This window comes from Mirounga angustirostris, unplaced genomic scaffold, assembly GCF_029215605.1.
Source record: "Mirounga angustirostris isolate CCGP_5_RB_7025 unplaced genomic scaffold, mMirAng1.0.hap1 SCAF_10, whole genome shotgun sequence".
NCBI lineage: Eukaryota > Metazoa > Chordata > Mammalia > Carnivora > Phocidae > Mirounga > Mirounga angustirostris.
The window spans coordinates 138,037,781-138,065,605 of NW_026991718.1; the positions used below are offsets into that span (position 1 = coordinate 138,037,781).

General features: G+C 58.3%; 1 protein-coding gene across 3 annotated transcripts; it reads right to left on the reverse strand.

Annotated features, from left to right (window-relative positions):
- Positions 1–976: 976 nt before the first annotated feature.
- GMEB2 (glucocorticoid modulatory element binding protein 2) lies at positions 977–27,754 on the reverse strand. Of its 3 annotated transcripts, none has more exons than XM_054510191.2 (10): positions 27,621–27,754; positions 21,544–21,731; positions 13,667–13,764; positions 13,041–13,168; positions 8,771–8,874; positions 6,378–6,535; positions 5,833–5,904; positions 5,446–5,583; positions 5,063–5,185; positions 977–3,729 (listed from the first exon to the last, which is right to left on the reverse strand). In XM_054510191.2, exons 2-10 carry the CDS (start codon positions 21,672–21,674, stop codon positions 3,071–3,073), a joined length of 1,611 nt encoding a protein of 536 aa, XP_054366166.1. In that variant the 5' UTR covers positions 21,675–21,731; positions 27,621–27,754; the 3' UTR covers positions 977–3,070. The 3 variants fall into 3 exon arrangements, with proteins under 3 accessions (XP_054366166.1, XP_045742074.1, XP_064429543.1); XM_045886118.3 differs by lacking the exon at positions 27,621–27,754 and adding an exon at positions 26,500–27,432; XM_064573473.1 differs by lacking the exon at positions 27,621–27,754 and adding an exon at positions 20,924–21,094 and having other exon boundaries at positions 21,544–21,684.
- Positions 27,755–27,825: the final 71 nt, after the last annotated feature.

The window sequence follows — 27,825 nt, forward strand, 5'->3', positions numbered from 1 at the left end:
ATCCCCGTGACACTTCAGGTGGGGTGGTGCCCAAGCCACAGGACAGAGAGCCAAGAGCAGGAGCCTCCAAGCTCAGCAGTGCTCAATTAGCGGATGTCCCCGGGGCAGACTCCTGCCCCCGCTGCTCCCCAGCTGAGCACGCAGGAGTGGGGAGCCGCTGCCCACTGGGCTTGCGGTGCTCTGGGGGGGTATGCACAAAGGGGGGGTGGCTGCAGAGCCGCCCCACATGCCTCACCAGGAACAAGGGCGAGGAGGGGCCCTTGGTACGGGGGGGCTGGTTTCCTCCTGAGAGGAGTGGGGAGCCTTCAAAGCATCTTTAGCAGGGGGCACGGTGGTCCAGGGACTCCTAGAAAGGGCTGTGGCAGGCAAGAGATCGAGGACACAAATGAGCCCCTCAGACCCATTGCAGAGGACGCCCCGCTTCCGGGGAGCCCACACAGGCCTTCCCTCTCCCCGCAGGCCTCCCCAGCTGCCTGGGGGTCGCCTCTGCTCCTCCTTGTCCCAGCAGCAGCTCCCAACCAGGGGCAGGGAGCCCGGATCACAGCCTGGCTCTGCCACCCTCTCTTGGCAAGTGGTTCAACCTCCCGCATGGGGAAGGGCAGGGGGGCCGCTCCACTTCCGCATGGTGGCCCTGCATTCCCACCGGGAACCCCTCGCACGCGGGGCCCCGAGGCTCCTGCACGTGGGCTGCTGCAGTGCTACCACGTGACGAGCTAAACCTGACCACCTCTGTAGGTGCGGACTCGCACACACTGAGGGCCAGGGCCCACCAGTCATGGGCGTCAAGGCTGCACAGGGTGGAGGCGGGGAGGAAGGCCCGGCACCTGGCGCTGACGTGAAGACAGTTTTGACCTCAGGACAGAGGAAGGGCCTTGGGGCCCCCGAGCACTCGCTCAGAGCGCCGTCTGCAGCGGGCACAGGCCCACACGAACTTGACCCCCCCACACAAGCTTTCATCACAAGACTCAGACACACATTATGAAAAATGTTTTTACTGTAAATCAAAGTACCAAGCAGATACTTGCAAAACAACATACAAAGTAGAACCCGGATGCTTCCCTTCCCCAGGCTGCCTCTGAGCCGGCACTCGGCACCGCGAGAAAAACCCAATCCAGTCCTGCTCCCCAGAAGCCGCCGCGGACCCGCCCCGGGGGACTGGAAGGCGCGGGCGCACTGACAGAGCCCCAGGAACCCTCCCCGCTTGGGGCCCTGCCAGGCACAGGTGTCTGCCCCCCAGCCCGGGCGGAAAGGGGGGCGTGCTGCAGTTATTTCGGGGCTGTGGCTTCTGTTTCTATGGCTCTGACATGCACTTCCCCCCAGCACCCCTGCGGTCTGAGGGCAGGGCAGCGGCTGACTGTGACAAAGCCTCCAAGGACAAGACACGGTTTTATCAGCCACGTGGTTTCTCCTATGGTCTGAGCTGGTGCAGACGGACAGGACAGGACAGGCGGGGCGGCGCCCACCCCCCCGGGGATCACACTGCCTCAGGCATCAGGACACCGTGAAGATGAGCACGTACACCAGCAAGTAAACATCATGCTGAAACCAGCTGACCCACAAGAACAGCAAACATGTACGCAACAGAAAGAAAACAGAAAAAGACCACCTCGGTCGGTGGCTTGACTCGGGGGGCGAGGCCCGCTCCGGTAGGTCTGGGGCACCCGACGGATGGAAGGACGGACACACAGAACTCAGTTCCCTTCGAAGCACAAAGTGGGGCAGCGTCTTGTCTCTGAAGCCCGCCCCCCCCTTCTCCCAGAGAAGGGTGTTCAGCAAGCAACAGAACTGGCAGGTCTGAGGGGCCTGCCACTCAAGGGCTCGGACGGGCCTTGGGGCCCTGCCGGAGACGGCTCCAGGCCTTCAGGGGACCCTGCCTGTTCTCCCTCCTGCGTCCGAAATCAGAGCTGCACGTGGCCCACGGAGGGCCCCACCCTGACCGGCCCTGGCCCAGACTACTGGGCCATCACCCCAAATACACCTCCACCTCCAGGCAGGGGGCATAGGGAGTTCGGGGGGCTAAGTGCTAAGGCTGTTATGATGGCCCCGCCAACAGGCTGAGCACAGGGGTGGACAATGAGCCCTCGGCCCATGCAGATCCTCCTCAGTTCCCGGCTTGTTCTGGTCACCCCCTAACCCCGACCAAGGCCCCAGGGGCACACCCACCGTCCCACGCCCCTGGGTGGCCTGTCGGTGCCAAGAGCTCACGGCCAGAGCAGAAGGAACCACCAGCATACAGTCCCCGCGGGCCGTCCTGACAACTGCTTGGACAAAGCACTCTGGAACCAGAGCAAATTCGGGGAGCCTAGGCACTCAGCGTTGCTTAGGTTGAAAATGCTACAAATCGGACTCTTCCTAGAAGCCTACTAAACAATCCACTTAAAGACACCCACGGTGCGTGTGCAACGGCCCCTGCCGGGTACAAGGAGGTGAGCAGACGGCAAACTCATGCTACGGGGCCCCCTGGCCCTCTGCTCAGGCGGGTGCCCTGGAGGCTGCACTCCAACCCCCGCGTGCCCGGGAGCCCCAGTCCAGAGCCGCGTGGGGACCAGCGGCAGCACCGAGGCCTGTTCCAGAGACGGGAGAACAGGGTGCCGGGCCACACTAAACCTACAGAAAACTGTGGGAAGAAACCAAATCCATAGGATCCATGGGTTTCCACACTTGGGGACGGTTCCCAAGACATGTGTTAGTGACACCCCTCCCCCAGCCGGCTCAGGCCCCCCCAGGGGCCCCTCGCACCCACGGGGTCCGGGCCCCGCTCCCCGGCTCTGCCTCCTCGTCCTCTCTGCCTGGCTCCTGATCAGGCCCAACGTGTAAACAGGATCAATAAGCAACAGATGGAAAAACGTATTTCCTAAGAAAGAAGGGGGAGGGAGTGCGAGTGCGAGGCTGGCTACACAGGTCTGTCGTCCGAGATCCCTTCTGCTCCTCGTCTGTTTTGGTGTTTCCTCTCTTTGGTTCAGCCCAACGGGACCCGCGGGGCGCTGGGGCTGTGCACTCCCGCCCAGCCGCGGCCTGAGGAGAGGCGGCCAGCCCTGTGCCCGCGAGGGGCCTCGCCCTCCACCAGCGTCTACTTGTGCTCATGGCCCTCCGCCAGGGCAGCCACCTCAATGGTGGCCGTGTGCTCCTCGGGCCCCGAGGCGGCCATGGCGCTCTCGACGGCCCCCGTGGGCACTGTCACGATGGTGCTGCCCCCAGGTGACACCTGGGCCACGTTCTGCAGGGTGGGGCCCAGGCCCGGCAAGGTGAGCAGCTGCAGGGGGCTCACCACCTTGACCACAGTGCTGCCGTCCTGCATGGCGGCCGTGCTCAGGACCGTGAGGCTGGACGCGTCCGGGTGGATCTCCACCGTGCCAGGGAAGGTGGCGCCCGACGAGGCCAGCACCGTGTAGCCCCCCAGCAGTGGCGAGGCAGGGGAGCTGGCAGGAGCAGCCTGGGGGGGGCCCTTGCCCAGCACGGGGGAGGGCAGGGTGGACACCACTTTGCCGAGCGGCACGCCGGTCAGCTGGGGGACGGGCACGCCGGGGCTGAGGGCGATCTGGGCAGACTGGGTGAGCACCTGCGAGGCTATGGCAGCCGGCCCGGACGTGGCCCTTGCCAGCCGGGGCCGCTTCGTGGGGGGCGGCAGGGAGACGGGCGTCAGCGTCATGAGCACGTTGCTGAGGTGCTGAGATTTGTGCTTGAGCTCCTTGGCCCGACGGCGGTGCTCATCACACTGTTGCTCCAGGGCTGTGGGGGGGACGGGGGGCAGAGCGTCACCGCGGGGACGGGGGGACGGGGGGCAGAGCGTCACCGCGGGGACGGGGGGACGGGGGGCAGAGCGTCACCGCGGGGACGGGGGGACGGGGGGCAGAGCGTCACCGCGGGGACGGGGGGACGGGGGGCAGAGCGTCACCGCGGGGACGGGGGGACGGGGGGCAGAGCGTCACCGCGGGGACGGGGGGACGGGGGGCAGAGCGTCACCGCGGGGACGGGGGGACGGGGGGCAGAGCGTCACCGCGGGGACGGGGGGGACGGGGGGCAGAGCATCACCGTGGGGACGGGGGGCAGAGTGTCACCGTGGGGATGGGGGACAGGGGGATCCCGGGGGGCAGAGCGTCACCGCAGGGACAGGGGGGACGGGGGGCAGAGCATCACCGCGGGGACGGGGGGATGGGGGGCAGAGCATCACTGTGGGGACGGGGGGCAGAGTGTCACCGTGGGGATGGGGGGACGGGGGGCAGAGCGTCACCATGGAGACGGGGGGATGGGGGCGGAGCATCACCATGGGAACGGGGGGCAGAGTGTCACCGTGGGGATGGGGGGACGGGGGGGGGACGGGGGGCAGAGCGTCATGCGGGGATGGGGGCAGAGCATGACCGCGGGGATGGGGGGGACGGGGGGGGCAGAGCATGACCATGGGGACAGGGGGGACGGGGGGATGGGGGCAGAGCGTCACCGCGGGGATGGGGGGGACAGAGAGCATCAGACCCCACGCCCCCTAACACGGGGCCTGTGCCCACACAGCAGTGACACTCTGTCCCTGTCCCACCCCGTCCCCCCCAGTGACGCGCTCTGGGGGCCTGTGTGGACCGCCCCTCCAAGGAAGCAGAAATGCCGTCGCAAAGGCGGTCTCTGAGCTGCCAGACGAGGGCACAGACCCTCCCCGCTCTAACTTTCCAATCCTCCTAATCCCCGCAGAAAAGTTACTCTCGTGGTGTGTTAAGATAAAAAGTAGGTCGAACCCACACATGGAGGCACCTGCTGCGCACACACACCCTGCGAGTACGGACGCGAGGGGGCCCCAGAAAGAAAAGCACAAACGTCCCAGAGGGGAGTCTGGGGGCCACGCTGGCTCCCGGTCACCTCTCCCACTTCTCTCCCGTAAACTACTGAGGGGGAGTTCCACACTCGGGACCCACGGGCGGGCTGCCTGGGCCCCACGTCACGGCTTCCCGCTTCCCTGCGTGACAGCGCTAGGCTCTCCCGGTCCCTCCCGACTCTGGACTCCGCCGCCAGGGCTCTCTCAGGAGCAGTGTCCACGGGGCTGTGCGCAGGGGCGGGCCCCGGGCACCGGGCGCACCTGCCAGGTCTCGGGCGTACTGCTCCCGTGAGCGGTCCATCTGGCACTTGTGGCTGGCCAGCACCTTCTTCACCAGGTCCAGCATGCCGAAGTTCTGCACGATGTTGTTGAGGAGCACGGCATCTTAAAGGGGCGAGCACACAGTGAGAACGGCCCCCGCCCGGCAGAGACACAGTGAGACCCCGCGAGGCATACGGCCTCTGCATGGCCCTCTTCCACCACCAGAAGCTCAGCCACGGCACAGCTGGGCCTACGACTCGGCTTCACCCCAGAGGCACGGCAGGGTGGAGGGAGCACCCAAGCACCCCTGCCCCTGCCCAGAGCAGGAAGGAGCCTGGGGGGAGGCGGTGCCCACCGATGCCATGCAGACATCGAGCCCTCACCTCGGAGCTGCAGGGGGGGGTCCTGGACCCGCTGCTGCAGGCCTTTCATGGTCTCCATCAGCTCCTGGTGGAACTCCTGTATGACCTCGTCCAGCAGACCCGCGTCCTTGAGCCCTCGCCAGAAGGAAAAGGTGTCATCTGTGAGAGGCGGAGCAGGTCAGAGAGCAGGAAGAATCCACAGAGCAGCCACAGCAGGCTTCTCGCCACAGGCAGGCGCAGAGGGCTGCCCGGGGGCCCGGGGGGCCAGTGTGCACACGGTTCCAGACGGGGGCCTGGGCCCGGGCCGAGCTCTACCCTCTGCACCAGCACTTCCTCCAGGAGGCCCCTCGGGCCGCCCAGCACGTCCTGCCCCCTGCCCACGAGGGCCCCCCCCAGAAGGACCCGTACCTCCGATGGCCGTGGTCCAGTCACCGGGATCCTCGCAGGTCTCTATGGTGATGGTAGCGGGAGACCCGTTCACTGCAACCCAGACATGGCCACCATGAGCCTCGCCAGCCAGGGAGCGACCCTCCCAGCCCGCCATCCAAATACAGGCTCCAAAGCTCTCCTTTGCACCAATTTTCTCAAGATCCACAAACACGTGTACCAGTGCAACCAAGGGATTTACTTGCTTCTGTGGTACATCTACTTTTAAACTTCTTAATCACACACGTCCTCAAATACACACAAAGGAGAAAGGACGAAGTCTCCCTGACCCAACCACCAGTTCCCACAGTGCCCATCGTCCCACTCTTCTTCTGGCATTTACCATCTCCCCAGCACGCTGTCGATGAAAACAGCAATCCAGCTAGACTCCCTCAGTGAGGAAGGAGGCCCAGAGGGGAGGCCAGGCTGCCCACGAGTGGCGTGCAGAGGCCCACCTCCGTGGCCGCAGGTGGGGTGGGACTGGGTCAAGCCGCCGGCAAGAGCAAAGGCTCCGAGCCAGCACGTACCGTCGGCCGTGGCAGGCGTGAGTGGAATGTACTCAGCCGAGGTGGGGCTGCTCAGGGACACACGGGCGCCTGAGAGGTCGATCTTGGTGCTGCGGCAGGTGTTAGAGCAGACCTTGTCGTGCTGGTAAAAGTCCAGCTCCCCGGAGTCCATGATCTTCCTGTGGCAAAGGAGACCAGAGACGGAGGACACGTCCAGGCACAGGTGTGCACGGCTGGACCCCAAGGCGCCTCGCTCCCTTCCCGTCCCCCACTGTCGAGCGTCCTCAGGTCCCGATGGCAAGGCAGGGAGGTGGCAGCTGCAGAGTGGCCAAGCACAGGGCGGGAGGTGGGTGCCACGGAGGCCCCAGACAGGCCTCTCCAACGACCCCGGCCAACGCTCTGGGCCAGTGAGCTTCCAGCACAAGTGGGAAGTCCGTGGGGACCGCGACCGCAGTGGCTGGCACCCAGAAGGAGAGATGAGGACCCTGGCAGGAAGTCATCCCAGAGGGCCCTCCGGGGATGTTCTGCCACCCGCCGGCCCGGAGGAGCAGGCCCACGGCTAACAGAAGTGGCTGAGGCACCCCCATAAGGAGACTGTGAGGCAGAGGGGGACGAGAAACCCTCCAGGAGCAGCCTGGCCCTCCGCGCACACAGGAAAGCAGGACAGTGGGGGCGCCCCTGGCTGCTCGCCCTGCACTCAGGTGGCTCGCTTCCCATCCTCGGCTTGATCAGGACGGCACAGCACGTCCCCACCTGCCAGGACAGGCCTCCCAGGGTGGCCCTTTACTACAGCCCCTGGAGAGCCTGGGTTTCACTGTGCAGACGTCTCGACTCACCCCCCTCCACCCGCGACCTCCACGTCGCTGGGCCTCCGCAGTGTACCTCTGCTGACCTCAGGACGTGCAGCTGACCCACGGTGCCCCTCCCCTGCAGAGCTCCTCCAGGGAAACGGCAGTTGCCTTCCCACAGCGAGGCCACCAAGACACTTTCTAGAAAGTCAGGGGCCTGCTTCATGGCTGGGGCTTAGAGAGGAGCCTGAGCACTGCAGGATGGGACGCAGGGCCAACTGTGGGGCGCAAGCGGCAGGCACACCCCGGGAACACAGGTGTAGCAGGCCGGCTGGGCCTCTGGCTGTGGGCACCTGCCCATGTCAGGCCCAGACTGTGGCTCACAGGGACAGTGAATGGGGCCGTAATCCAGGACTCACCAAGGGTCACAGCACTCCCCGGCAGCAAACCCAAGCCCAAGAACAGCACCAAGCCGCTCCTCCCGAAAACAGCACACAAACAGCAACTGTCTCTGGACCGGCGTGCAGGAGGGGCCGTGGAGTGAGCACATGGAGGGGTGGGGCCGACAGAGAGAGGTGCCCTCTGCCTCATCAGGAGGGGCGAGCTGTCACCACCAAAGCAGGAATGTGAAAACATGAAGATTGGGAATCGACATTCTGGGCGTACAAACTGAAAGCCTAGTCTGTCCTCAGGCTTCCCAGAAGGGGCATTACCATTTCTGTTTCACAGGTGACGGGAAAAGGGACAGAAGGCCATCGGGGACAGGTCACACACACACAGGGTGGCTAGCAGAGCGGACGCTGGCCTTCCCACCAGCCTGAGGACCGGCCCACACAAACGAGCGACAGGCCCCTCGGGACGCTGGCCAACTGAGAGATGGAGGCACAAACTCCGATTGTCTCTCTTCTGCGATTTCACGTCGGTAAAGAAGCTGAGAGCTAGCCCAAAACTTCCTACAAGTTCAAGCTGAGAGCTAGCCCAAAACTTCCTACAAGTTCCTGATTAACGTCAAAGGGAAAAGGAGGCCTGCGAGGAGCAAGTGGGCACCCAACCAAGAGCACACCACCATCGACAGCCAGAGATGGGGCGTCAACCCAGCACCACCTGATCTCATGACAGGTGAGGTCAGGGATCTGGACGAAGACCCTCTGGAAACCCACTGGCCTGTATCCTGAAAGCAACAAGGTGGAGAGAAGGTCCAAGAGACAGACACATGGCCACTGAACACAGATGTGGTCGGGACAGGACCCTCACCAGGCGACGGGCCATGCCAGAAAGGGACAGATAGCCAGACGGACACGCACCCCAGGTTCGAGACCTGCGCCCATGCCCAGGCACTCCAGGGTTCAGTGGCCATGGTGGGAGATGCAGGAGCACGTTCTCTAACACGGGGATGCACAAGGAGGCCGAGCGAGGACAACAAAGTCCCACAAATCTGATGATCTGATGGTGCCGCACGCCGGCAGGGCTGTGGGCGGAAGCCATTCCCGGGATGCTGTCAGTGCTCGTGTTTAGAATGGGCCTCATCTTAAAAAACTCAACAACAAATGAAAAAACAACGGAAGGACGCCTGGCACGGTCACTTGACTTGTGCCGCAGAGGGCTCGCTGTGCACGAGACACCCACCTGAGCATGATGCCGTTCATGCGGATGGCCCTCTTCCAGTCCTTCAGGGTGGACTTGCCGGCCAGGTGCACAAACTCCTTTGGGCTGATCACATGCTCGTCATACTGTGGAGGGAAGCACAGCAGAGCTGGGTCAGGACGGCCCTCTGTGACCCACCTCTCCTGCCTGACCGTTTGCCAGAGCCCAGCCAGGGAGAGGGGTGTGGGGAGGCCAACAGCCACAGGCTCGCTCTCAGTCTGACGTTTCAGATCCAACCAGCGGCAACCATCACTGGGGGAAAGGAACAGTTCAGGTAACACAAGACACGGCCAGCCTGCACAAGGGCTGGGGTGGCGGGCTGGCTTCCTGCTGCCAGCAGCCTGTGGCCGGCACTGCCCCCAAGCCCAGGGAGGGAGGCCAGCGAAACACATGGTGCGCCTGAGCCAGGGAGAGCGGAGGGGACCACAGTGCTCAGAAAGGCACTCGCTCCCTCCAGATGGGACTCAGCAAACCCACTTACGTGTGACTTACTCCATTAATAACACCTACATACGTGACATCAAAATAACCCAAGACTGTGTAAGGTAAGCTGTGATTTGTCCCCTTCACCCACCCCAACACTCCCCTAACACCCACTCACAGCACACATCTCATGCATCTGTGCACACACATCCATTTCAATGTCAGGGTTTGGGGGCCAGTTTCACTCAATGTTGGAGCTCAGATGGCTTGAGAAGCTAAAATACCCTATTCAATTGTGTTAAACAAGTCATCACTGGAACCGAAGAGTCAAAATAAAACTGCATTTACTTAGGAAACAAGCAGGCAGGAGACAGATGAGTCACCAGGTCTCAGCAGAGGGGGAGACAGAGGTGCCGCTGGGCCTCCCCTCCCAGGATGCGCCCCCCCGCTGTCTGGGCTCAGGTCTGGCTGGGGTCCTCCAGCGTGTCCTGCTCAGAGCACAGAGCGCCAAGCACTGCTAACTCCAGCAGACTCAGGTCACAGCAGGTGCAAGCAGCTGGGGGTCCCTGGTGGTGGGAGTCGTCTTCCTAATGTCCCGAGCACCCACACACATGCTCTCACCGAGTCCAGGAAGCCACTCGACTCCTCGCTCAGCTGGTCGGGGAGACGGGCTGTGAGCCCAAGCAGCGGAAGCACAACACCTCCCCACTCGCCCAGACATGACATCATCTCTCCCCCTCCCCACCAGGCATGACACCATCTCTGCCCCTCCCCCAGGATGACATCCTCTCTCCCCCTCCCCCTGGGTGTGACGCCATCTGGGCCGCAGTCCCTGGCCCACCCCAGCTACACCCGACAGATCCAGCTCTCCCGAGTCTCACACTTCACTCCACTTCCATCTGCAGAAAGGCACTCTCTCCCTCCAGACTGCTGCCACCATCTAGGCTGACCACCACTCTCGGAGTTCCAGAGTTTGCTTAGTGGTTGGCATGTCACACTCTACTCTCAGGCTGGGTGCTGCGCCTACCTGGGCTGTCAGAGTCCAGAGCTAAGTGACCCCACGGCCAGGTGCCACAGGTTTTATCTGGTCTGGATTCTTCCTAAGACATGTTGTCAAAGCTCTGGGCTCACCCACACATTTCCACTTCCTTCACTCTGCACGCCTCCTGGACCTAAAAACTCCTATCTGGAGTCGCTTTCCCTCCGCCTGAAATACACTTCCTCGAACACCCTTCAGTGAGGACTTGCTCATGGCCCATGCAGTTCTGTCTGAAACATCTGCATTCCCCCTCGACTGGAAAGATGACTTCGCTGTGTGCAGCCCTTCTCTCTCAGCACGGGACACAGCTCCTTCGCCCTCCGGCTGCTACGGCACTTTCGGGAACCCCCCCACCAGCGGGTCCCCTGCTCCTGAGGAGCTGTCAGCTACGTGGGGCCTTCTCTGCTTCTCACAGTTCCATTAGGATGCTGTCTGTGGGAAACCTGTTTTTGTTTCTCACTCTTTATTTCGTTATTTCGAAATTACAGAGTAAGTGGAAGACTAGCTCCCCAACTGCCTGCCCGGGGCCCTTCCACTCCCTGCCTCCCCGTCGACTACTCCACACCGCTGAGAGACAACTGCAGACTCAGACCCCGTCCTCTGCACTCGGTATCTATTTCCTCAGGAAAAGGTTCTGCTATGCAACCACAACTCTCGAGTTCAGGCAATCCCCATTAATGTGTACTATCTAATCAACGGGCAATATGCAGAGTTCACGAACTGCCCCAAGAACAGCCTCTGCAGCAATCCATCTCCAGGGCAGGACCCAGCCCAGACGGCACACCACACCTGCTCCCTGAGTAGTCCACCTTCCTCTTCCTGACCTTGACATTTCTGAAGCACCCAAGCGAATTTCTTGTCGGCTGTCCCTCCCGTCTTCTCACGACACGATCAGGCTAGGCCTTTCTGGCAGGAAGGCCACGATTTCCCGCCCATTCAGTCGGGGGACCCGTGACAGAGGTCTGTCCCGACACGAATGTCATCACTTAGTTAGGGAGCCCCCTGCCAGAGGCGCTGTCTTCCCTCCACAACTGACACCAAACGGATGTGGGACATCCTGAGGCTGGCACATACCTTGCTCCCACTAGCTCTCAGCAGCCAGCCGGTAGCCTTGGAGCCCAGGCTCCCTCACCCCTCCCACGTCTACCAGCAGCTGGCATTCCAACATAAAGCTTTACTTCTATTTGATATAAACACCATGGAACACACAGCAAGAAACAAAGACCTGTGGACTCTTACTGCACTTGAGTTATAATCCAGACTGTCGTTAATTATTTCAGCGTTCAACTGTTGCGGATGGAGCCAGTCCTCCGAGCTGCCTCCAAAGCTGTTTAAAATGTGGTTGGTTTCTTGTACTCGTTCCGTTTGGGATTTGCTGGATGTCTTGAACTTCCCTCCATTATGAACTTTCTCAGACCCTTCTTCTCTCCTTCTAGAACTCAACTGATGCATTAGCCTGTCTCGAGCCTCTATCCCCTCTATATTTCTGTGGATTGTGTTCTGGATAACTTCTTTACTCCTACCTTCCAGTTCACAAATTATCTCTTTGGCTGTGTCTAATCTGCTATAAAACCTAGCCACTAAGTGTACTATTTTAATTCTATTTTTCATTCCTAGTTTGTTTTTCTGAATATGTTTATGCTTTTCTCATGTCAAGCCTCTCTTTTATTGAGATAAATTAAACATAATTATTTTATATTCCCGGTCTCAAAATCCCAAGGCCTGAAGCACTGTGAGTCTCGTTCTCTCTGTGGTCTGTGTGCGGTCTCCTCCCACACTCAGTGTTTCTGCTTGCTTTACAATGAGCTGCTTCTTCCTTGGAACTCTGTCTGCTGACATCACTCAGAACCTCCGATAAAGAAGAGTTCCTCCATATGCTTCGGTCAGATTCCTGGGGGAACTACCAGCCAGGAACCGCTTACAACTAAACACGATTTTCCGACTGTACAACCCCCACGCGAATCCTCCTCAAGAGGGTCCCTCTTCCCCTCAGTGCTAAGATGGGCGGCAGGAGGCTCCCTGTCCCAGGGGACAGAGTGGGGCTGGAAGCGTGTTGTTAGTGGTCCACCCTGACACTGAGGGGAGAGACCTTTACAAGTAAGAGCACTACGGGGGATAATCCCTGCCTCCAAGCACACAGCTCAGGGAAGTCCTGGGCTGCACCTTCTCAACTCCAGCCCTGCAAGGCAGAGAAAGCCGGTGGCAGGCAAAGGCTCTGCAAGCCAAAGCTGGAGGTGGTGCTCGGCCTCCTCCCCAACCCACCTTTACTCGGGCCCTCAGTTTGAGTATTTCAACCATTTTTGCCAGCTTACAGAGGCACCTAGAAGATGCTTTAGGAAAGTATCTTAACCAGCGATTTTGGCTACTTTCAGCACAAGGGGAGTCTGGGTACTTAATCTACCTTGGCAGAAAGAGAACACCTCTCCCATTCACCTTACTCATGGCTACTAAATGAGTCTTTCCAAAGCACACACCTCATTCAATCTACCAAAAAAAGCAGCTCCCGGCTTGGCGACTATGGCTGCCCCAGCATGAACAGGGCGACTTCCCAGCCTCTCCCCACAGCTGCACTCCAGAAACAAGGACTCGCTACCTCCTGACACTTTCCCCTGTGCCGTCAGCAGCAACCCTGTCCATCCCTGAAGGCTTACCCCTTTCTCCTCTCTCCTCCCAAGCACATGCGACCCCCCCCTTCTGCACCACCCCCAGGCTTGCCCCCAGGTTGCCGTGCCCCGAGGGCCTCCCACCGACGCAGCCGGGCACATGGCCGTGCTCATGCTGGAGCCTCACCTGGACACACTTCACATTGATGCCGGGGCACACGAACTTCCTCCAAATCAGGTTGGCTCTGCTGTCTCCGCAGGTAATGGGGTACACGATTTCAGCCTCCAGGCTCTCCTCTTCTTCAGCCACCTTCACTTCTCACAAGGTGTGGTGACAGGAGAAGGGTAAAAACAAAACCAGTTACAACCTTTCCAAAGTACTGCCTGCAAAAGCGCAAACACAGCCACCAACCAGAAACCAGAAATTAAGATCCGAGAAGAACTGAGATAGGGCAGGGCCATTACTCATCGGTCCCAGATTAGAGGTTCAGGTAAAGTCACAAAAATCAATTTTATGATAGTCTTACCATAATCACATTAAGCTGTGGTTCAATGGAAGAACCACTTAAGGAAATGAAATCAAGCTTTCCTGGGATGGTTCTAGAGAAGCTTGTTCCCACTGTTCTGAGGGGTCCTGAGGCCAGCACTGACGATTTTACAACCACCGGTCGGCCCCCCACGGGGAGAGGCGGAGCGGCCCCCCGGGGACTGCCGGCCATACCGGGATGACCCTGGGGCCTGAGCCAGCGGGCAGCCCCTCCTTACTGGAGGCCCATCCTGCAGGGGCATGGAGAGGGGAGGCAGGCTCCCTACCTAACACGGCCTCCTTGAGCTGCGAGGACGCTGTGAAAGCAGCCGCCGCAGCCGCTGCTGCGTTTTCCGTCTCCATGCTGTCCTCCGCCAGCTCGCCCCTAAGGGAGGGAGACATCAGCTCGCCCTGCCCCCACGAGCCTGGCACACCCGCCCGCCAGAACGCGCCCTCTCCTGCTGTACTCCGGGGTACCAGCGTGGCTGTGCAGGTCAGGGACCTTGTGGGGACACCGCACTGCAGCTCCTAGCAGGCGATTCCCTGAGCGTCGCCGGTGCCCACGGCCCAACGTGTGCAGCCAGCAGGACACATCTGTGCAATGACACTCATGTGGGACTTTTAAACCCCTTCTTTTCTTTTCTAAGATTTTACTTATTTGAGAGAGAGAGAGGGAACGCACATGAGCAGGGGCGAGAGGCAGAGGGAGAAACAGACTCCCCGCCGAGCAGGGAGCCTGACGTGGGGCTCGATCCCAGGCCTCTGGGATCATGACCTGAGCCGAAGGCAGATGCTTCACCGACTGAGCCACCCAGGCGCCCCCTCCTTCTTTAATAAATTTTTTTTATTTCAGGGCACCTGGGTGGCTCAGTCAGTGAAGCATCTGACTCTTGATTTTGGCTCAGGTCATGATCTCAGGGTGGGGAGATTGAGCCCCACATCAGGCTCTGCACTGAGCGTGGAGCCTGCCTGGGATTCTCTCTCTCCCTCTGTCCCTCTCCCCATCCTGCTCACATGCCTGTGTGCTAAAACTTAAAAAATTTTAAAAAATAATAAAGTTTTTTATTTCTATTACAATGATTTCAGATGGTTATAGAACTATCAAAAAAAATAAAATGTTAGGGGAAAAAAAATCACCCATGGCCTAACCTCATATCAAAACAAATTACATACAAGTCAAATGTAAAGATAAAAACTAAACCATAAAAGTGTTAAAGGAGGAAAAAAGAAAAAAATTTTAATAGTTTTGAAGTGGTGAAAGGTTTTCTTAAATAATACAAAACCCAGGGCGCCTGGGTGGCTCAGTCAGTTAAGTGTCCAACTCTTGATTTCAACTCAGGTCAGGATCTCAGGGTTGTGGGATCGAGCCCCATGTTGGGCTATGTGTTCAGTGTGGAGTCTGCCTGCGGACTTCTCTCTCTCTCTGCCCCGAGCCCCCACCTGCCTGTGCGTGTGGTGTGTGCTCTCTCTCAAAAAATAATAATACGAAACCCAGAAATAAAAGAGATGATAAATTTCCCTTAAAAAGACAAAAATAAGGCTCTCTGCTCCTCCCTGTTTGAAAGAGAGCTGCATCCTCTAATGCAGTCCCAGTCGTGTCCCCGAGACAGGATGGTGAAGGGTGGAGTGAACGGATTTGGCCGTCTTGGAGATCTGGTCACCAGGGCTGCTTTTAGCTCTGGCTAAGTGCATATTGTCGCCATCAATGACCCCTTCACTGACTTCAACTACATGATCTGCGTGTTCCAGTATGACTCCACTCTCAGCAAATTCCATGGCACCGGCAAGGCTGAGAACAGGAAACTTGTCGTCAGTGGAAAGCCCGCCTCCTTCTTCCAGGAGCAAGATCCCGCCAACATCAAATGGGGTGATGCTGGTGCTGAGTACATTATGGAGTCCACCAGGGTCTTCACCACCATGGAGAAAGCTGGGGCTCACTTGAAGGTGAGGCCAAGAGGGTCACGATGCCCCCATGTTTGTGATGGGCGTGAATCATGAGAAGTAGGACAACTCCCTCAAGACTGTCAGCAATGCCTCCTGCACCACCAACTGCTTGCCCCTCTGGGCAAGGTCATCCACGACACAACTTGAGCACCATGGAGTGACTCATGGCCACAGCACATGCCATCAGGGCCACCCAGAAGACCGTGGACAGTCCCTCTGGGAAGCTTTGGCATGATGGCCGAGGGGCTACCCAGAACATCCTTGTTTCTTCTGGCACCACCAGGCTACAGCCAAGGTCATCCCTGAGCTGAATGGGAAGCTCACTGGCGTGGCCCTTCCATGTCTCCATCCCCAACATGTCAGCCGTGGATCTGACCCGCCGCCTGCAGAAAGCTGCCGAATACGATGACCTCAAGAAGGTGGTGAAGCAGGCATTGGAGGGCCCCCTCAAGGGCACCCTGGGCTCTACTGAGGACCAGGTTGTCTCCTGCAACTCTAACAGTGACATCCACTCTTCCTTCTTCAATGCCGGGGCTGGCACTGCTCTCAGTGACCACTCTGTCAAGCCCCTTTCCTGGTACGACAATGAGTTTGACCACAGCAACCAAGTGGTCTCCAAGAAGTAAGAGCCCCTGGACCACCAGCCCCAGCCAGAGGAAGAGAGAGGTCCTCAGCTTCTGGGGAGTCCTTGCCCAACTCATCCCCCCACACACTGAGAAATCGCCCGACCTCCACACGGTTTCCATCCTAGACCGCCTGAAAAAGGGGAAGGGTTGGGGAGCCCTACCTCATCATGTACCACCAATAAAGTATACTGTACCCAGCCAAAAACGAGTAAAATCAAACAATAAAAAAAAAACCCAAGAACTTTCTGTACGGGGGAAAAAACCCATAAACGATTATTTTAAAAGACAGAGTTGGGGGAAAGGCGTACGGCACAAGGAAGACAGCTTGTTTCCAATGTTACCTAAGGAGCCCTGAGATCAACAGGACAGCCCCGAGGAAAACAGGCCAAGCCCGAGGGCAGAGACCTGACCCACGTCCAGCGCACTCGAGCCAGAGACATCTCCAGGGCCTGGCAGGCAGGTGGCATAGGTGGACAGCATGCACCCACTTCTAGGGACTAACCCAACAGATAACGTACCCTCACCCTTGCAAAGCACTGTGGGGGAAGCAGGTGTGGGGCCTGGACAGGACTCCCCAGGTGTACCCCCTCACGACCACCGAGGGCCAGTCACGCACTTCTCTGTGGGAAGAGGTTTGGTCACACCCAAAGGAGCAGTCAGGAATGGCTCATGGGCAGCCACTCACTCCCCCAGCAAACTGCCCAAGCCGTGGCCCCTCTCATGGTGTCTGTCAGCGTCTAGGGCTTGGCCGGGCCTCTCAGAGCATGCCGGGTCCGAGGCTCTTCCCACCCAAGCCCTCCCATCCCTCCTTCCTCCCACAAGGTCAGACCGCCTCCCCTGCACATTCCTTGGGTTTCCCTGCGGTGGTCCCCGCGGATGGCTTGCTGCATGTGTGCACACGACATATCTAATTCCACCCGCTCCCCGGAGGGCCTGAACTGACACAGTGAGCAACACCCACAGTGGGGCCTCCCCTGCTTGCTGACGACCGCTCCTGTAGCAGAGACTCCCCAAGCCCACAGCACCATAGATGGTGCCCAGGCAAGGCCACTCTCCAAGTCTCCCAGGCCTTATTCGACCGCCAGCCAGGTCAGACGTGAGAGCTGACAAGAAACACAAACTTGGAGTCTGGTCTTTGGGGCCCATCAGGAGCGACTCCTACGTGAAGAAGCACTGAGTGAGAACGTGAGCTCTCCAATGAGGGTGCACAAACCCAAAGGGCAAGTTGTCTTTCCCAGCCAGATGTGGGAAGCAGAAGGGACGGTGATGAAGCAGGGAGCGTGACCCTTCACCCAGGAGACTCCCTAAGAAAAGGGAGTCAGGAGTGGGCCACAGGGAGGCGCCAACCTGAGAGAGCCAGAGCCACGGCCCCAGCACAGGTCGTGTGCGCACAGGCAGCAAGCCATCCACGGGGACCACGCCGGGGAAACCTGGCCGTGGCCCCACCGTGACCAAAGGGCCGTCCAGGAAGGCAGACACGGGGGACAGACTGCCCTCCTCTGCCCACCGCACGCACACCAGTAATGAATCCCCCACTGCTCTCAGAAGTCAGTTAACTGGCATTTGTTCAAATTTCATTTGAAAAACGTCCACTTTACTTAAAGTAAATGTTGGCAGAAGCTGCTATCTACAAAATGCTACCTTCTTCTTCCCAGCCTTGACCACACTTGCCCGTCACCGTGGCAAAGCAGTGGGTGGGAGGCAGGCCTGGCGGGCTTTCACACATGAGGAACCCTCCCAAGCTCTCCCCCCGAACACCCAGCCAGAGAAGAAATCGGCATAAAGCAGTGAAATGGCCTCTTCACCACACCCTTTTTTTTTAAACAAACAGCAAGAGTGAATCTCAGCTGCCAACTAGTAGCAGAGTAAGTAAAATCTCTCCCAGAAAAAGAAGAGAAGTATCTGTAGATCCCTTAAGATAAGGCTGCCTCCCCTACCACAACGTGGGCTCTCCCTCCCAGGGACACGGCACATGCAGCCTCTCCTTTCCTCCATAAATGACCAACCAACATGGGCAGTGGGATGCAGCTCCCACGCCTGCTGCTGGAACCTTCCACCATGAAGACAGCCAGGAAGCAGTCCTCAGCAGAGAGCTTCAGCCATCCCAGCTAGTGAGGGCACGCTAGACCACCGGGCAGGACCCAGCAGCGCAGGCCCAGGCTAGAAACAGGCCAGCCAGCCTGGTCCTAGCAAACAGCAAACTCACGCTGCAGTGAGCCCCTGCGCTTGGGGAGGCCATGCAGCAAACCTAACAAACTGTCCCAGAAGCGGGCTGCTATCACAAAATCCTGGGAGAAAGCACCGAGATGGTGAGCGGGGGTAGGCCGAGGACAGGAGTGCGGCAGCAGGCTTGGAGAAGGGACCCCATGCCGTACAGCAGAGGAAAAACTGGCAAAATGTGAGCCACAGCCACGGAGAAGGTGGAAAAGACCCTAAAGGACTTGTGTGTGGCTCTCCTAAGGAAAATCTCAGAAAGCAGAAAGCGACAGCCAGCTTCTTGGAGCGCAGACAATGATGTGTGAAAAAGGGAGACAGTCATCTTGTGGGGTTCAGAATTTACAGGGAACACAGGGGTCCAACTGCTTCACATCCCCAATTTTCCACCTGGCAGAAGATTTTAAAGTAAGAAGTGGCCTCAGGATAAAGACCAAGTCAAAGACTGGCTAGACGGTCCTCTGGTTCAAACCCCAGGTTTTTGGGCCAGGCCTAGCCAAAGGGCTTCTGAGAATCTTCAGGGCACTGTCCCCAGCAGCCGGCTTCCCAAAGCAAGAGAGGGACCCACCTCAAGGAACCCACGATGAGCACGAACAGAGTAGAAGAGATGAAAACGTGTCAACATGGAAAAGTGAAGATCCCTGATTAACAGAAAACAAAACCAGAACACAAAGCAGCACTTACAGTATGATCAATCTCATCTGTGGGATTGGAAGGGCGCGTGCGGGGGCTTTGGGGGGGCTGGAAACATCGCTTTCTCTATGCACACTATACTGAATAACAAAAAGGCTCAAAGACAGACACGTGCATGTCAGCACGCGAGCAAGGGCGCCTGGGAGGGCCTACTCCAGAGTGCTAGCTGCAGGAATGCCCAGGTGGTAGCAACACAACCTGCTTTAGTATTTGCTCATCAGTATTTCTTAATTTTCTACCATATATTTTATTATAATAAATTGTTATTTTTAATTTTTAAGAACCTGTTGTAAACTTCCCGGTAAAATGGCAAATAAAGGTGGGAAGAGACGCTCCACACCCAGAGGCTTGGGCACCAGCTACCTCTGGAAGCAAGAGTGAAGGACAACTAGGAGAGGACACGGCTGAGGCCAGGAAAGCCCGTCCGAGACACCGTGCCAGACTCGCCCAGCACAAGGCCCTGGGAGGAGAAAGGAGCCACCCCCCGCCCCCGCTGACATGGCCCCTGTACTTGGGGCATGGAGAGAACCCAAGCACCCTGGACTGTGAGACCCCTCCTGCCCGCAGCCCAGCCCCCAGAACACCGAACGCAGAGACAGTCACCCTCCAGGAAAGCGTGGTAGCATGTTGCCCTGGACTGAACTGTGTCCTCCCCCAAACTCCTCTGGTGAGGCCCCGATCCCCAATGTGGACAGAGGGCCTTTAGGGGGTAATTAAGGTTAAATGAGGTCATAAGGACTGTGACCTTATAAGAAGGGGAAGAGAGAGAACTCTCTCTGTCCACCATGTGGGGACATGGTGAGAAGGTGTCCCTGGCAAGCCAGGGAGCCAGAGCTGATCTTGGACTTCCCGGCCGCCGGAACCGCAAGCAGCTCAGTTTCTTTGGCGTCAGCCGTCCTGCCTATGGTAGGCTGGTATGGCACCAGAGCTGATGAAGATGTATGTGGTCTGGGGAATCTGAGCAGCCCAAGGAGACAGCCCTGGACACGCTTAACACTGGCAGCTCCGAATCACGTCACCCCACGGCAGCTGGCACAGTGCTGGGCGCCGCTCAGAAGACTCCAGTGTGGGGTCCAATCCACCCAAGTCTCCCTCCCTGCCTGGATGGGGGGACACAAAGCTGGGCTTGACCAGGACCAGAGCACCTCCGCGAGAATGGCTGTGGGTGAGGGCGCCGGGCGGAGGCAGCTCAGCCTTTTCCACCTGCGTACCCGCTCCTGACACAGTGAATTATTCACCACAGGCCGTCCCAAATCCAAGAGAGGGAGCTTGGGCACCGCCCCCGGTGGGGAGGGGAGGCACTGGTGTCACCACCTGGAAACCCGCCCACAGCAGGGACACAGACAACGCCAAGGTGGAGAACTTGGGTGGGAAATCCAGCTGGAAGGCCCTGCGCTTCCTGCCACGGAAGCAGCTGAGCGTCACATCCATCGAACCCAGGACCTCAGCGGGAGCCAAGCCCTCCTCCATCCTGCCTGCAGGAGGGCGGGTTAAAAAGCTCAGTTGGGAAGAATAGCTCCAAAGTGGCGGAAACGAGGCAGGAAGAGTCTCCAGGCCCGCGGAGCCACACAGCAGCTGCAAGGTAGCTGTGCGAAGGAATGAAAACCCAAGTGTCGTCTAGGCCGGCAACGGGGATCGGTGCTGAGGTCGGGTCCTGGTCTAGTACCTTCCTCTCGAAACTTCTATCAGGCGGGAAAAGGCAAAAGCTCACCCCAGCTGCAGTGATGTGCAGAGGTCAGTGTGAACATGCCACACACAGCAAAGACAACAGCGACAGGAAGACTGCCCCAGCCTAAAGCCCTGCGGGCAGGAAGCACGAGGGGAGCCAGCCCCCTGCCCAGGGTGACCTACTCCTTTATGTCAGCCATTCCGCCCCTACGTGCTGGCAGTTCCATCAGGTCAAATGTGGACTTCTTTGTCAACTAACATGCTTTTGAGAGAGAGCAGGGAAGGGGAGTGGGGGAGAATCCCAAGCAGGCTCCACACCCAGTGCAGAGCCTGACCCGGAGCTCGATCTCCCCACCCTGAGATCATGACCTGAGCTGACATCAAGAGTCACACACTTACCTGACTGAGCCACCCCGGCGGCCTTGCCAATTAACATTCTATGTGCTCGTCTATTACGAGAGATGAGGAAGAAAAAACTCCCGGCTTTTGTGAGGAATGTCAACTTCACTTTGAAAACAGTCCCCAATTGTTCCTACTGTCCATCTTATCTTCAGAAAAATTACCACGTATCTTCAGAAATGAAGACCATGTGACCATGTTGACATGGGAGAAAAAAATAAAAATGAAGCATTATCTTTGCGTCCTGGCTGATGCAAGGCTTCTATTTTTCCTTCACGTTCTCCATTGACACGGACACTTGAGTTTCAAACATTTAAGTAAAGGGGACGCCTGGGTGGCTCAGTCAGCTGGGCGTCTGCCTTCGGCTCAGGTCATGATCCCAGGGTCCTGGAATTGAGTCCCGCATGGGGCTTCCTGCTCAGCGGGGAGCCTGCTTCTCCCTCTGCCTCTGCCCTCCCCCTGCTTGTGCTCTCTCTCTTATTCTCTCTCAAATAAATAAATCTTAAAAAAAAAAAAAGTATTTAAGGAAGCTCCTGACACCCCCAGCCCCCGCCCCATGTGATGCCCAGGACACCCGCCAGAGCCCGCGTGGCCCTCACAGGACAGAGGCCCCGTCTCACCCGTGAGGAGCCAGGTTTGTCGTCACCAGCACAGTCTTCACCTCCTCCACGCCGCTCCCATCCACTGCTGTGTCTGGCGTTGTGACCACCACCACCTCCTCCATGTGGACACTCACATCCGGGGTTGCCATGGCTCAGCTGAAGATGACGCCGGAACCAGGGGCGTCAGTCCGCCAGGGTCCCAAGCCCTAGAGGAAACCACAGGCAGGGCACAGGGTCTCAGGTGGTCTCTGGGGATGCACCTGCATCTTGAAGTACCTGCCAAGACCCATCCTTCAGTCTGAGCCTGCTGCTTTCTGACAAAAACGACAGCAAGAGAAGGACTATTCCAGCGCTGCTGGTTCTGGTGAAGATGGGACGATCACAATCCACCCATCTTTCCACTGTGAGAACTAAAATCTCTGAACAGAACGCAGGGAGCTGCAGCATGTGGGCCCGAAAACTCAGTGGTCACGCAGCAGGGGATGGGACAGGAGACCAGGATCCAAGTGGACTCCTCTGGAGGTGAGTCCCTTGGCCTCATCGCAGGAAGCCTGCATTCCAGAACTGCACACAGTAAGCATCTGGAGACAAGTCCAGTCTCTGGTTTGCAGAAACGGAAGGGAAACCCACACAAGACAGAAGAGGGGGAAATGACCTGCTTTTATTATTTTTTTCAGTGGTTCTGTCTCCTAGCAAGCCCCAGTGACGGTAGCGTCCCAGCAGGCGCCTAATACTGAGGGACTAGAGGCACACTGGTCCAAAGCCTGGGGGACCCCACTGCTCTCCATGCTGACACGTGCCCAAGGGAGACCCAGTGCTGAGGTGTCACGGCGCAGAGGACACACGAGAGCTGCAGGTTTCTAGCCAGAGCAAGGGGACCCTGGGGCCAGAGAGTATGGGGGAGACTGTGCAGAGTAAGGAGGTATGGAAGGGGTGCCTGGGTCCACCCCTCAACTGTCTGTGGGGGGGCCCGACCCTAAATGGCAAACCAAAGGTTTGGAGAATGGACCCTACAGGTCAGTTCCAAAGAGCACTGCGCAGGCTCTGAAGACGGAGCTGATGTCAGGACCGTGCCCAGTGGAGGAGCTCAAAACCTGCAGCCTGAACCTAACTGGGCTGCCTTCCTGCTCTAACAGAAATGCTACATTCCCTCTGAGATATAAACAGGACGTAGAGCCTCACAACACGATATTCAAAGCATCCAGAATACAACCCAAAATCTTTTGACATAAGAAGCAGCAGGAAAACGAACCATGGGAGACTATGGACTCTGAGAAACAAACTGAGGGTTCTAGAGGGGAGGGGGGTGGGGGGATGGGTTGGCCTGGTGATGGGTATTAAGGAGGGCATGTACTGCATGGAGCACTGGGTTTTACACGAGAACAATGAATCACAGAACACTACATCAAAAACTAATGATGTAATGTACGGTGATTAACATAACATAATAAAATAATATTAAACAAAAAGCAGTAAAGTCTGGCCAATTCTCAAGAGAAAAAATAATTAAGAAAAGCCCACTCTGAAATGAATCGTCAGAGACTTTAAAGCAGCTGGTGTACCAGGCTTCAGGGACGAAGCCAGACACTCTTGAAACAAGTGGAATGATAAAAAGTCTCAGCACAGGAGTTACAGCCAAATGGAAATTTGAGAATTAAAAAGAAAAAATTAGGGGCGCCTGGCTGGCTCAGTCGGTTAAGCGTCCGCCTTCAGCTCAGGTCATGATCCCGGGGTCCTGGGGTTGAGCCCTGCATCAGGCTCCCTGCTTAGGGGGGAGCCTGCTTCTCCCTCTGCCACTCGCCCTGCTTGAGCTCTATCAGATAAATAAATGAAATCTTAAAAAAAAAAAGAAAAATTATAACAAAAAATTCACTGGATGGGCTCACCACCCGAATGGAGATGGGAGAAGATAGAAGTAGAGTAATAAAATGAACACAGATCAGTAGAAATTATCCAAACTGAACAACAGACAAAAGGTGCAAAAACAAAATGAACAGAGCTTATGGAATGTGGAAGAATATAAAAAAGTTGGACATCTGTATCACTGAAGTCCCAGAAGGAAAGAAGAAAAAAGTGTGAAGCTGGAAACATTTTTTTGGATAAATAATAGCTGACCACTTCCCAAATCTAGTGAAAGGTGTAAACTTACACACCCAAGAAGCTCAGCAAACCTCAAACAGAATAAACTCAAAGAACTCCATGCCCAGATCATAATCAAATTGCTGAAAACCGAAGACAAAGTAAGAGCATTTCGAAAGCAGCCAGCCAAACAGAACAGACCACAGGCCTGAGAACCACTACCACGGGGCCCAGAACTCGCGCCAGATACCAGCGGGCCGGAGGGCAGGGACATCGGGAACACGCTGAAGGAAAGAGCTGTCCGCCCGGGATTCTACGAGATGAACAGATCCTACAGAAATAAAGGCAGAATAAAGACATCTTCAGGTGAAGGAAAAGTAAAAGAACTGGTCATGGGGAGACCCACTCCAAAGGGATATTCCTCCGACAAAGGGAGAGGACAGCAGAGGAGACCTGGACATCAGGGACAAACCAAGAGCACCTGAAATGATAAGTATCTGAGTAAATACACACTAAACCGTTTTCCTCTTTCTTTATACGACAGCCTGAAAGCAAGTTCGACCCTGTCTGGTAGGGTTTCCAAGGCGTACAGACAAGCCACGTCCACCCCGGGGCCAGGGGCTGGTGCAGGGGGCGGCATGGCCGTGCTGCCCCGTCCCACCTCAAGCGCAGAGTGCTGTTCTAAGCCGACTGGGAAGAACGGAGTCCTTCAAAAGGTGAAGGGACAAACAGATGTTGACGTTCCACACGATGGAATATCATTCAGGGATAAAAATCAGTGAGCTATGAAGACAGAAAAAGACACGGAGGAACCTTAGCTGCACCTTGCTAAGTGTCCGCCAGTCTGAGAAGCCAACTCTGTGGGCCCGGGGGAGATGACTGGTTGCCAGAGATGTGAGGGAGGGAGGCATGAAGAAGGGGGCACAGGGGGCATCAGGCAGTGACAAGACACTGTAGGACACTACAACAGTGATACATTTGTCAAAACCCCATAGAACATAAACCACAGATGTAGGGTAGTTGTGACGACTGTAGGCTTGGCCTCGGTCATACATGCACCGTTCTGGCGTGAGATGCTGATGGTGGGAGAGCCCACATCCTGGGCCACACGGTCCTGGGGTAGGGCCTCCGGGGACCTGATGGCTGTCTTCAGATGCCTTTAATGAGGAAAGCTACGATGATGAATTCACTGACATGGACAGACATCCTGCCCATTTCTAAAATATAGCTTTTGTGTTCTAGGTTTAAGCTTTGAAACAAACCCCTTTAAACAACACGCATAAAAGTCTACTTTAAAATTGTACTGAAGGGGCACCTGGCCAGCTCCACCAGTGGAGCATGCAACTCTTGATCTCAGGATTTTGAGTTTGAGCCTCACAGTGAGTGTAGAGAGTACTTAAAAAAAAATAAAATCCTTTAAAAATAATAAATAAACAAAACTGTACTTGAAAAAATATTGAACTTTGGTGATCTGTCATGGTTTGCCTATCTCACCAAGCAAGGACCTCTGTTTCCACTGGGTGAGCTCCACAGGGCCACGAGAATCACACTTCAACCAAAAGCTGCAGCAAGGTAGGGATCCTCTCTACAGGCAGCTGTGCTCCCTCAAATTTCAGGACTTTGGGGAGCACAAAACTGAATTCCTGCCTCTCCGATGCCAACTGTATTAAGTTTTCACAACAACACACCTGAAAGTTACCTCACAGAATGCAGTTCAGGTCCTTGACACGAGGATATTTACACACAGAACAAGCTCAACAACCAGAACTGCACTCCCCAGTGGGCGAGCGCGACCTTCCTGGCCCCGGGCTTGTGGTGAAGGGGACACGGAAGCCTGGGTCTCCATCCAGAGCTTGGGTTCCTGACCAGCATGAGTCAAGCCCCAATTAATTTTAAGGTAAATAAAATACTGGTATCGTTAAAGTATCATTCTTGATCATACATATATAAAAACGAGACAAAAATGTCCGTGTGTGGTCGGTACATCAGATTCAGATCTGGCCTTCCGCGTCTCCTGCAAGATCCCAAGTGTTTTCCTTTGCTAAAAACACTAAGAACACAGCAACAGCTGCATCCAGGGGCCCACAGGCACCATTTCTTGGCTCTTCGCAGAGTTTCAAAACTTAGTTGCCAACTTTGTCAAAGTTCACAGGGTTCACATAAAGTGCAGATTTCCAGCTTCTCTTGCCCCCCAGAGGCGACCCCTCTGGTCCTTCCTGCCTCCCCGGGACAATCGGGGCCGCACACCGGGCCAAGCTGGCCGGCCCTGCCGGCCTGCAGCCTCTCTGGCTCAGAGAAAGCACGTCAGTGGCCTCCTTTCTCAGTTCAGCCACCAAACGGGTTATTTCAAGCCTTAGATTTGAATACAGCCCCCCAGTGTTCTAAACTCCTAGAAACACTCCACGTCGGCCCGTGACTACAGATTCCTCCCCCCTCCGGCATCCTCCCCAACACTCAGATCCCTCCCGTGCAGGAACCGCTTGCGGACCAGCATTCTGCCTAGTCTCCGTCGTCACTCTTCCCTAAGGCTGACACGGTCGCACGACGGTCGCACGACGGTCGCACGACGGTCGCACGACGGTCGCACGACGGTCGCACGACGGTCGCACGACGGTCGCACGACGGTCGCACGACGTGCGGCTCCGCCGAAGCCTGAAAACACGACTGCCCCACGATCCAGCACTCCACTGTGCCTCCAACCCGGAGGACCCGGCATCGGCGGCCCCAGGCGAGCTCTGCGCGCCACGGAAACGGCGGACGCGCGCCCACAGCGCGGCCTGAGAGCACATGGCAGGTGCACGCGGGCCGCCGCCTGGTGACAGCGTGCTCGGGGAGACAGGCCACACGCAGGGCAGACACTGGCGGCCACCACTTAGAGGAGGACCCCAAACACACCCGGGGGGGCAGGGAGCGGGAACGAGGGTCGTGCGGCACCGAGTTCGCGGCGTGGACCGAGTCCTGGGGAGCCTGGACCCTGCAGCATCCGCCTTAGAATATGCTGGAAGGTACACGTCTTCGTGCTCCATGCCGCTCTCGCAAGACCGGAGGGTGGGAGGGGGCTGGGTTAGGTAACCGGGGCTCCCCGACTGGACTCCTCGGCAGACTCGCCGGGTTCTACTAAAGGCGCACAGCCTCGCCCACGCACGAGCGCTCTGCTTCCGAGGAAAAGTCCACCGAACCGACCGAGCAGCCAACCAAGTTCCTCGAAGGCCGGGACCCGCCTCGGGTCCCCGTCTACAGTTTCTGCTAATGCATCTGCATCCGCACGACCCCCAACGAGGGCCCACAGGGGCTTGACCCACTGCGCGGGGAGGGAGGCCCGCGTGGTCGGGGCTCCCACCGGGCCGGGGGAGAGCGGGGCCCGCGTGGACGGGGCTCCCACCGGGCCAGAGGGGGGGGCCCGCGTGGACGAGGCTCCCACCGGGCCGGGGGAGAGCGGGCCCCGCGTGGACGGGGACAGGGGGCCCCGCGTGGACGGGGCTCCCACCGGGCCGGGGGAGAGCGGGCCCCGCGTGGACGGGGACAGGGGGCCCCGCGTGGACGGGACTCCCACCGGGCCGGGGGAGAGCGGGGCCCGCGTGGACGGGGACAGGGGACCCCGCGTGGACGGGGCTCCCACCGGGCCGGGGGAGAGCGGGGCCCGCGTGGATGGGGCTCCCACCGGGCCGGGGAGAGCGGGGCCCGCGTGGACGGGGCTCCCACCGGGCCGGCGGAAGCGGGGGCGTCCACACGGTCCCCACACGGCCGGGGTCCGCGCCCAGCCCAGGGGCCATCCCCACCGCCCCCAGACGCCCGCCCGCCGCCTTCCGGCAAGATGGAGGCGGACGCCGCCGCCGACGCCGCCTGACGCGGGCCCGTGACGCCCGTGACGCCCGTGACGCCCGCCGCGCGCCGCCGCCCCTCCCCCGCTCCCCTCCCCCCGCCGTAACGTCCTGACGCTCCGCAGGGACCCCTGACTGGACGGCGGCGCGCGGCGGAGCGAGAGGCCTCGCCGCGGGGGGGCCGCGGGCGCTTACCTGGGCCGCGGCCGGGCCTGCGCGGGCGCCGGCGGGCGGGCGGCGGCGGCGGCGTCAGGCGGGCGGCGGCGGCGGCGGCCGCGGGCTCCGCTCCTTGTTGGGGATTCGGCGGCGGCGGCGGCGGCGGCGGCGGCAACCCGGGCGCGCGCTTCCTAGTGACGCAGGCGGCGGGGCCGCGCACGCAGGGCGGGGGCGGGCCCGGAGA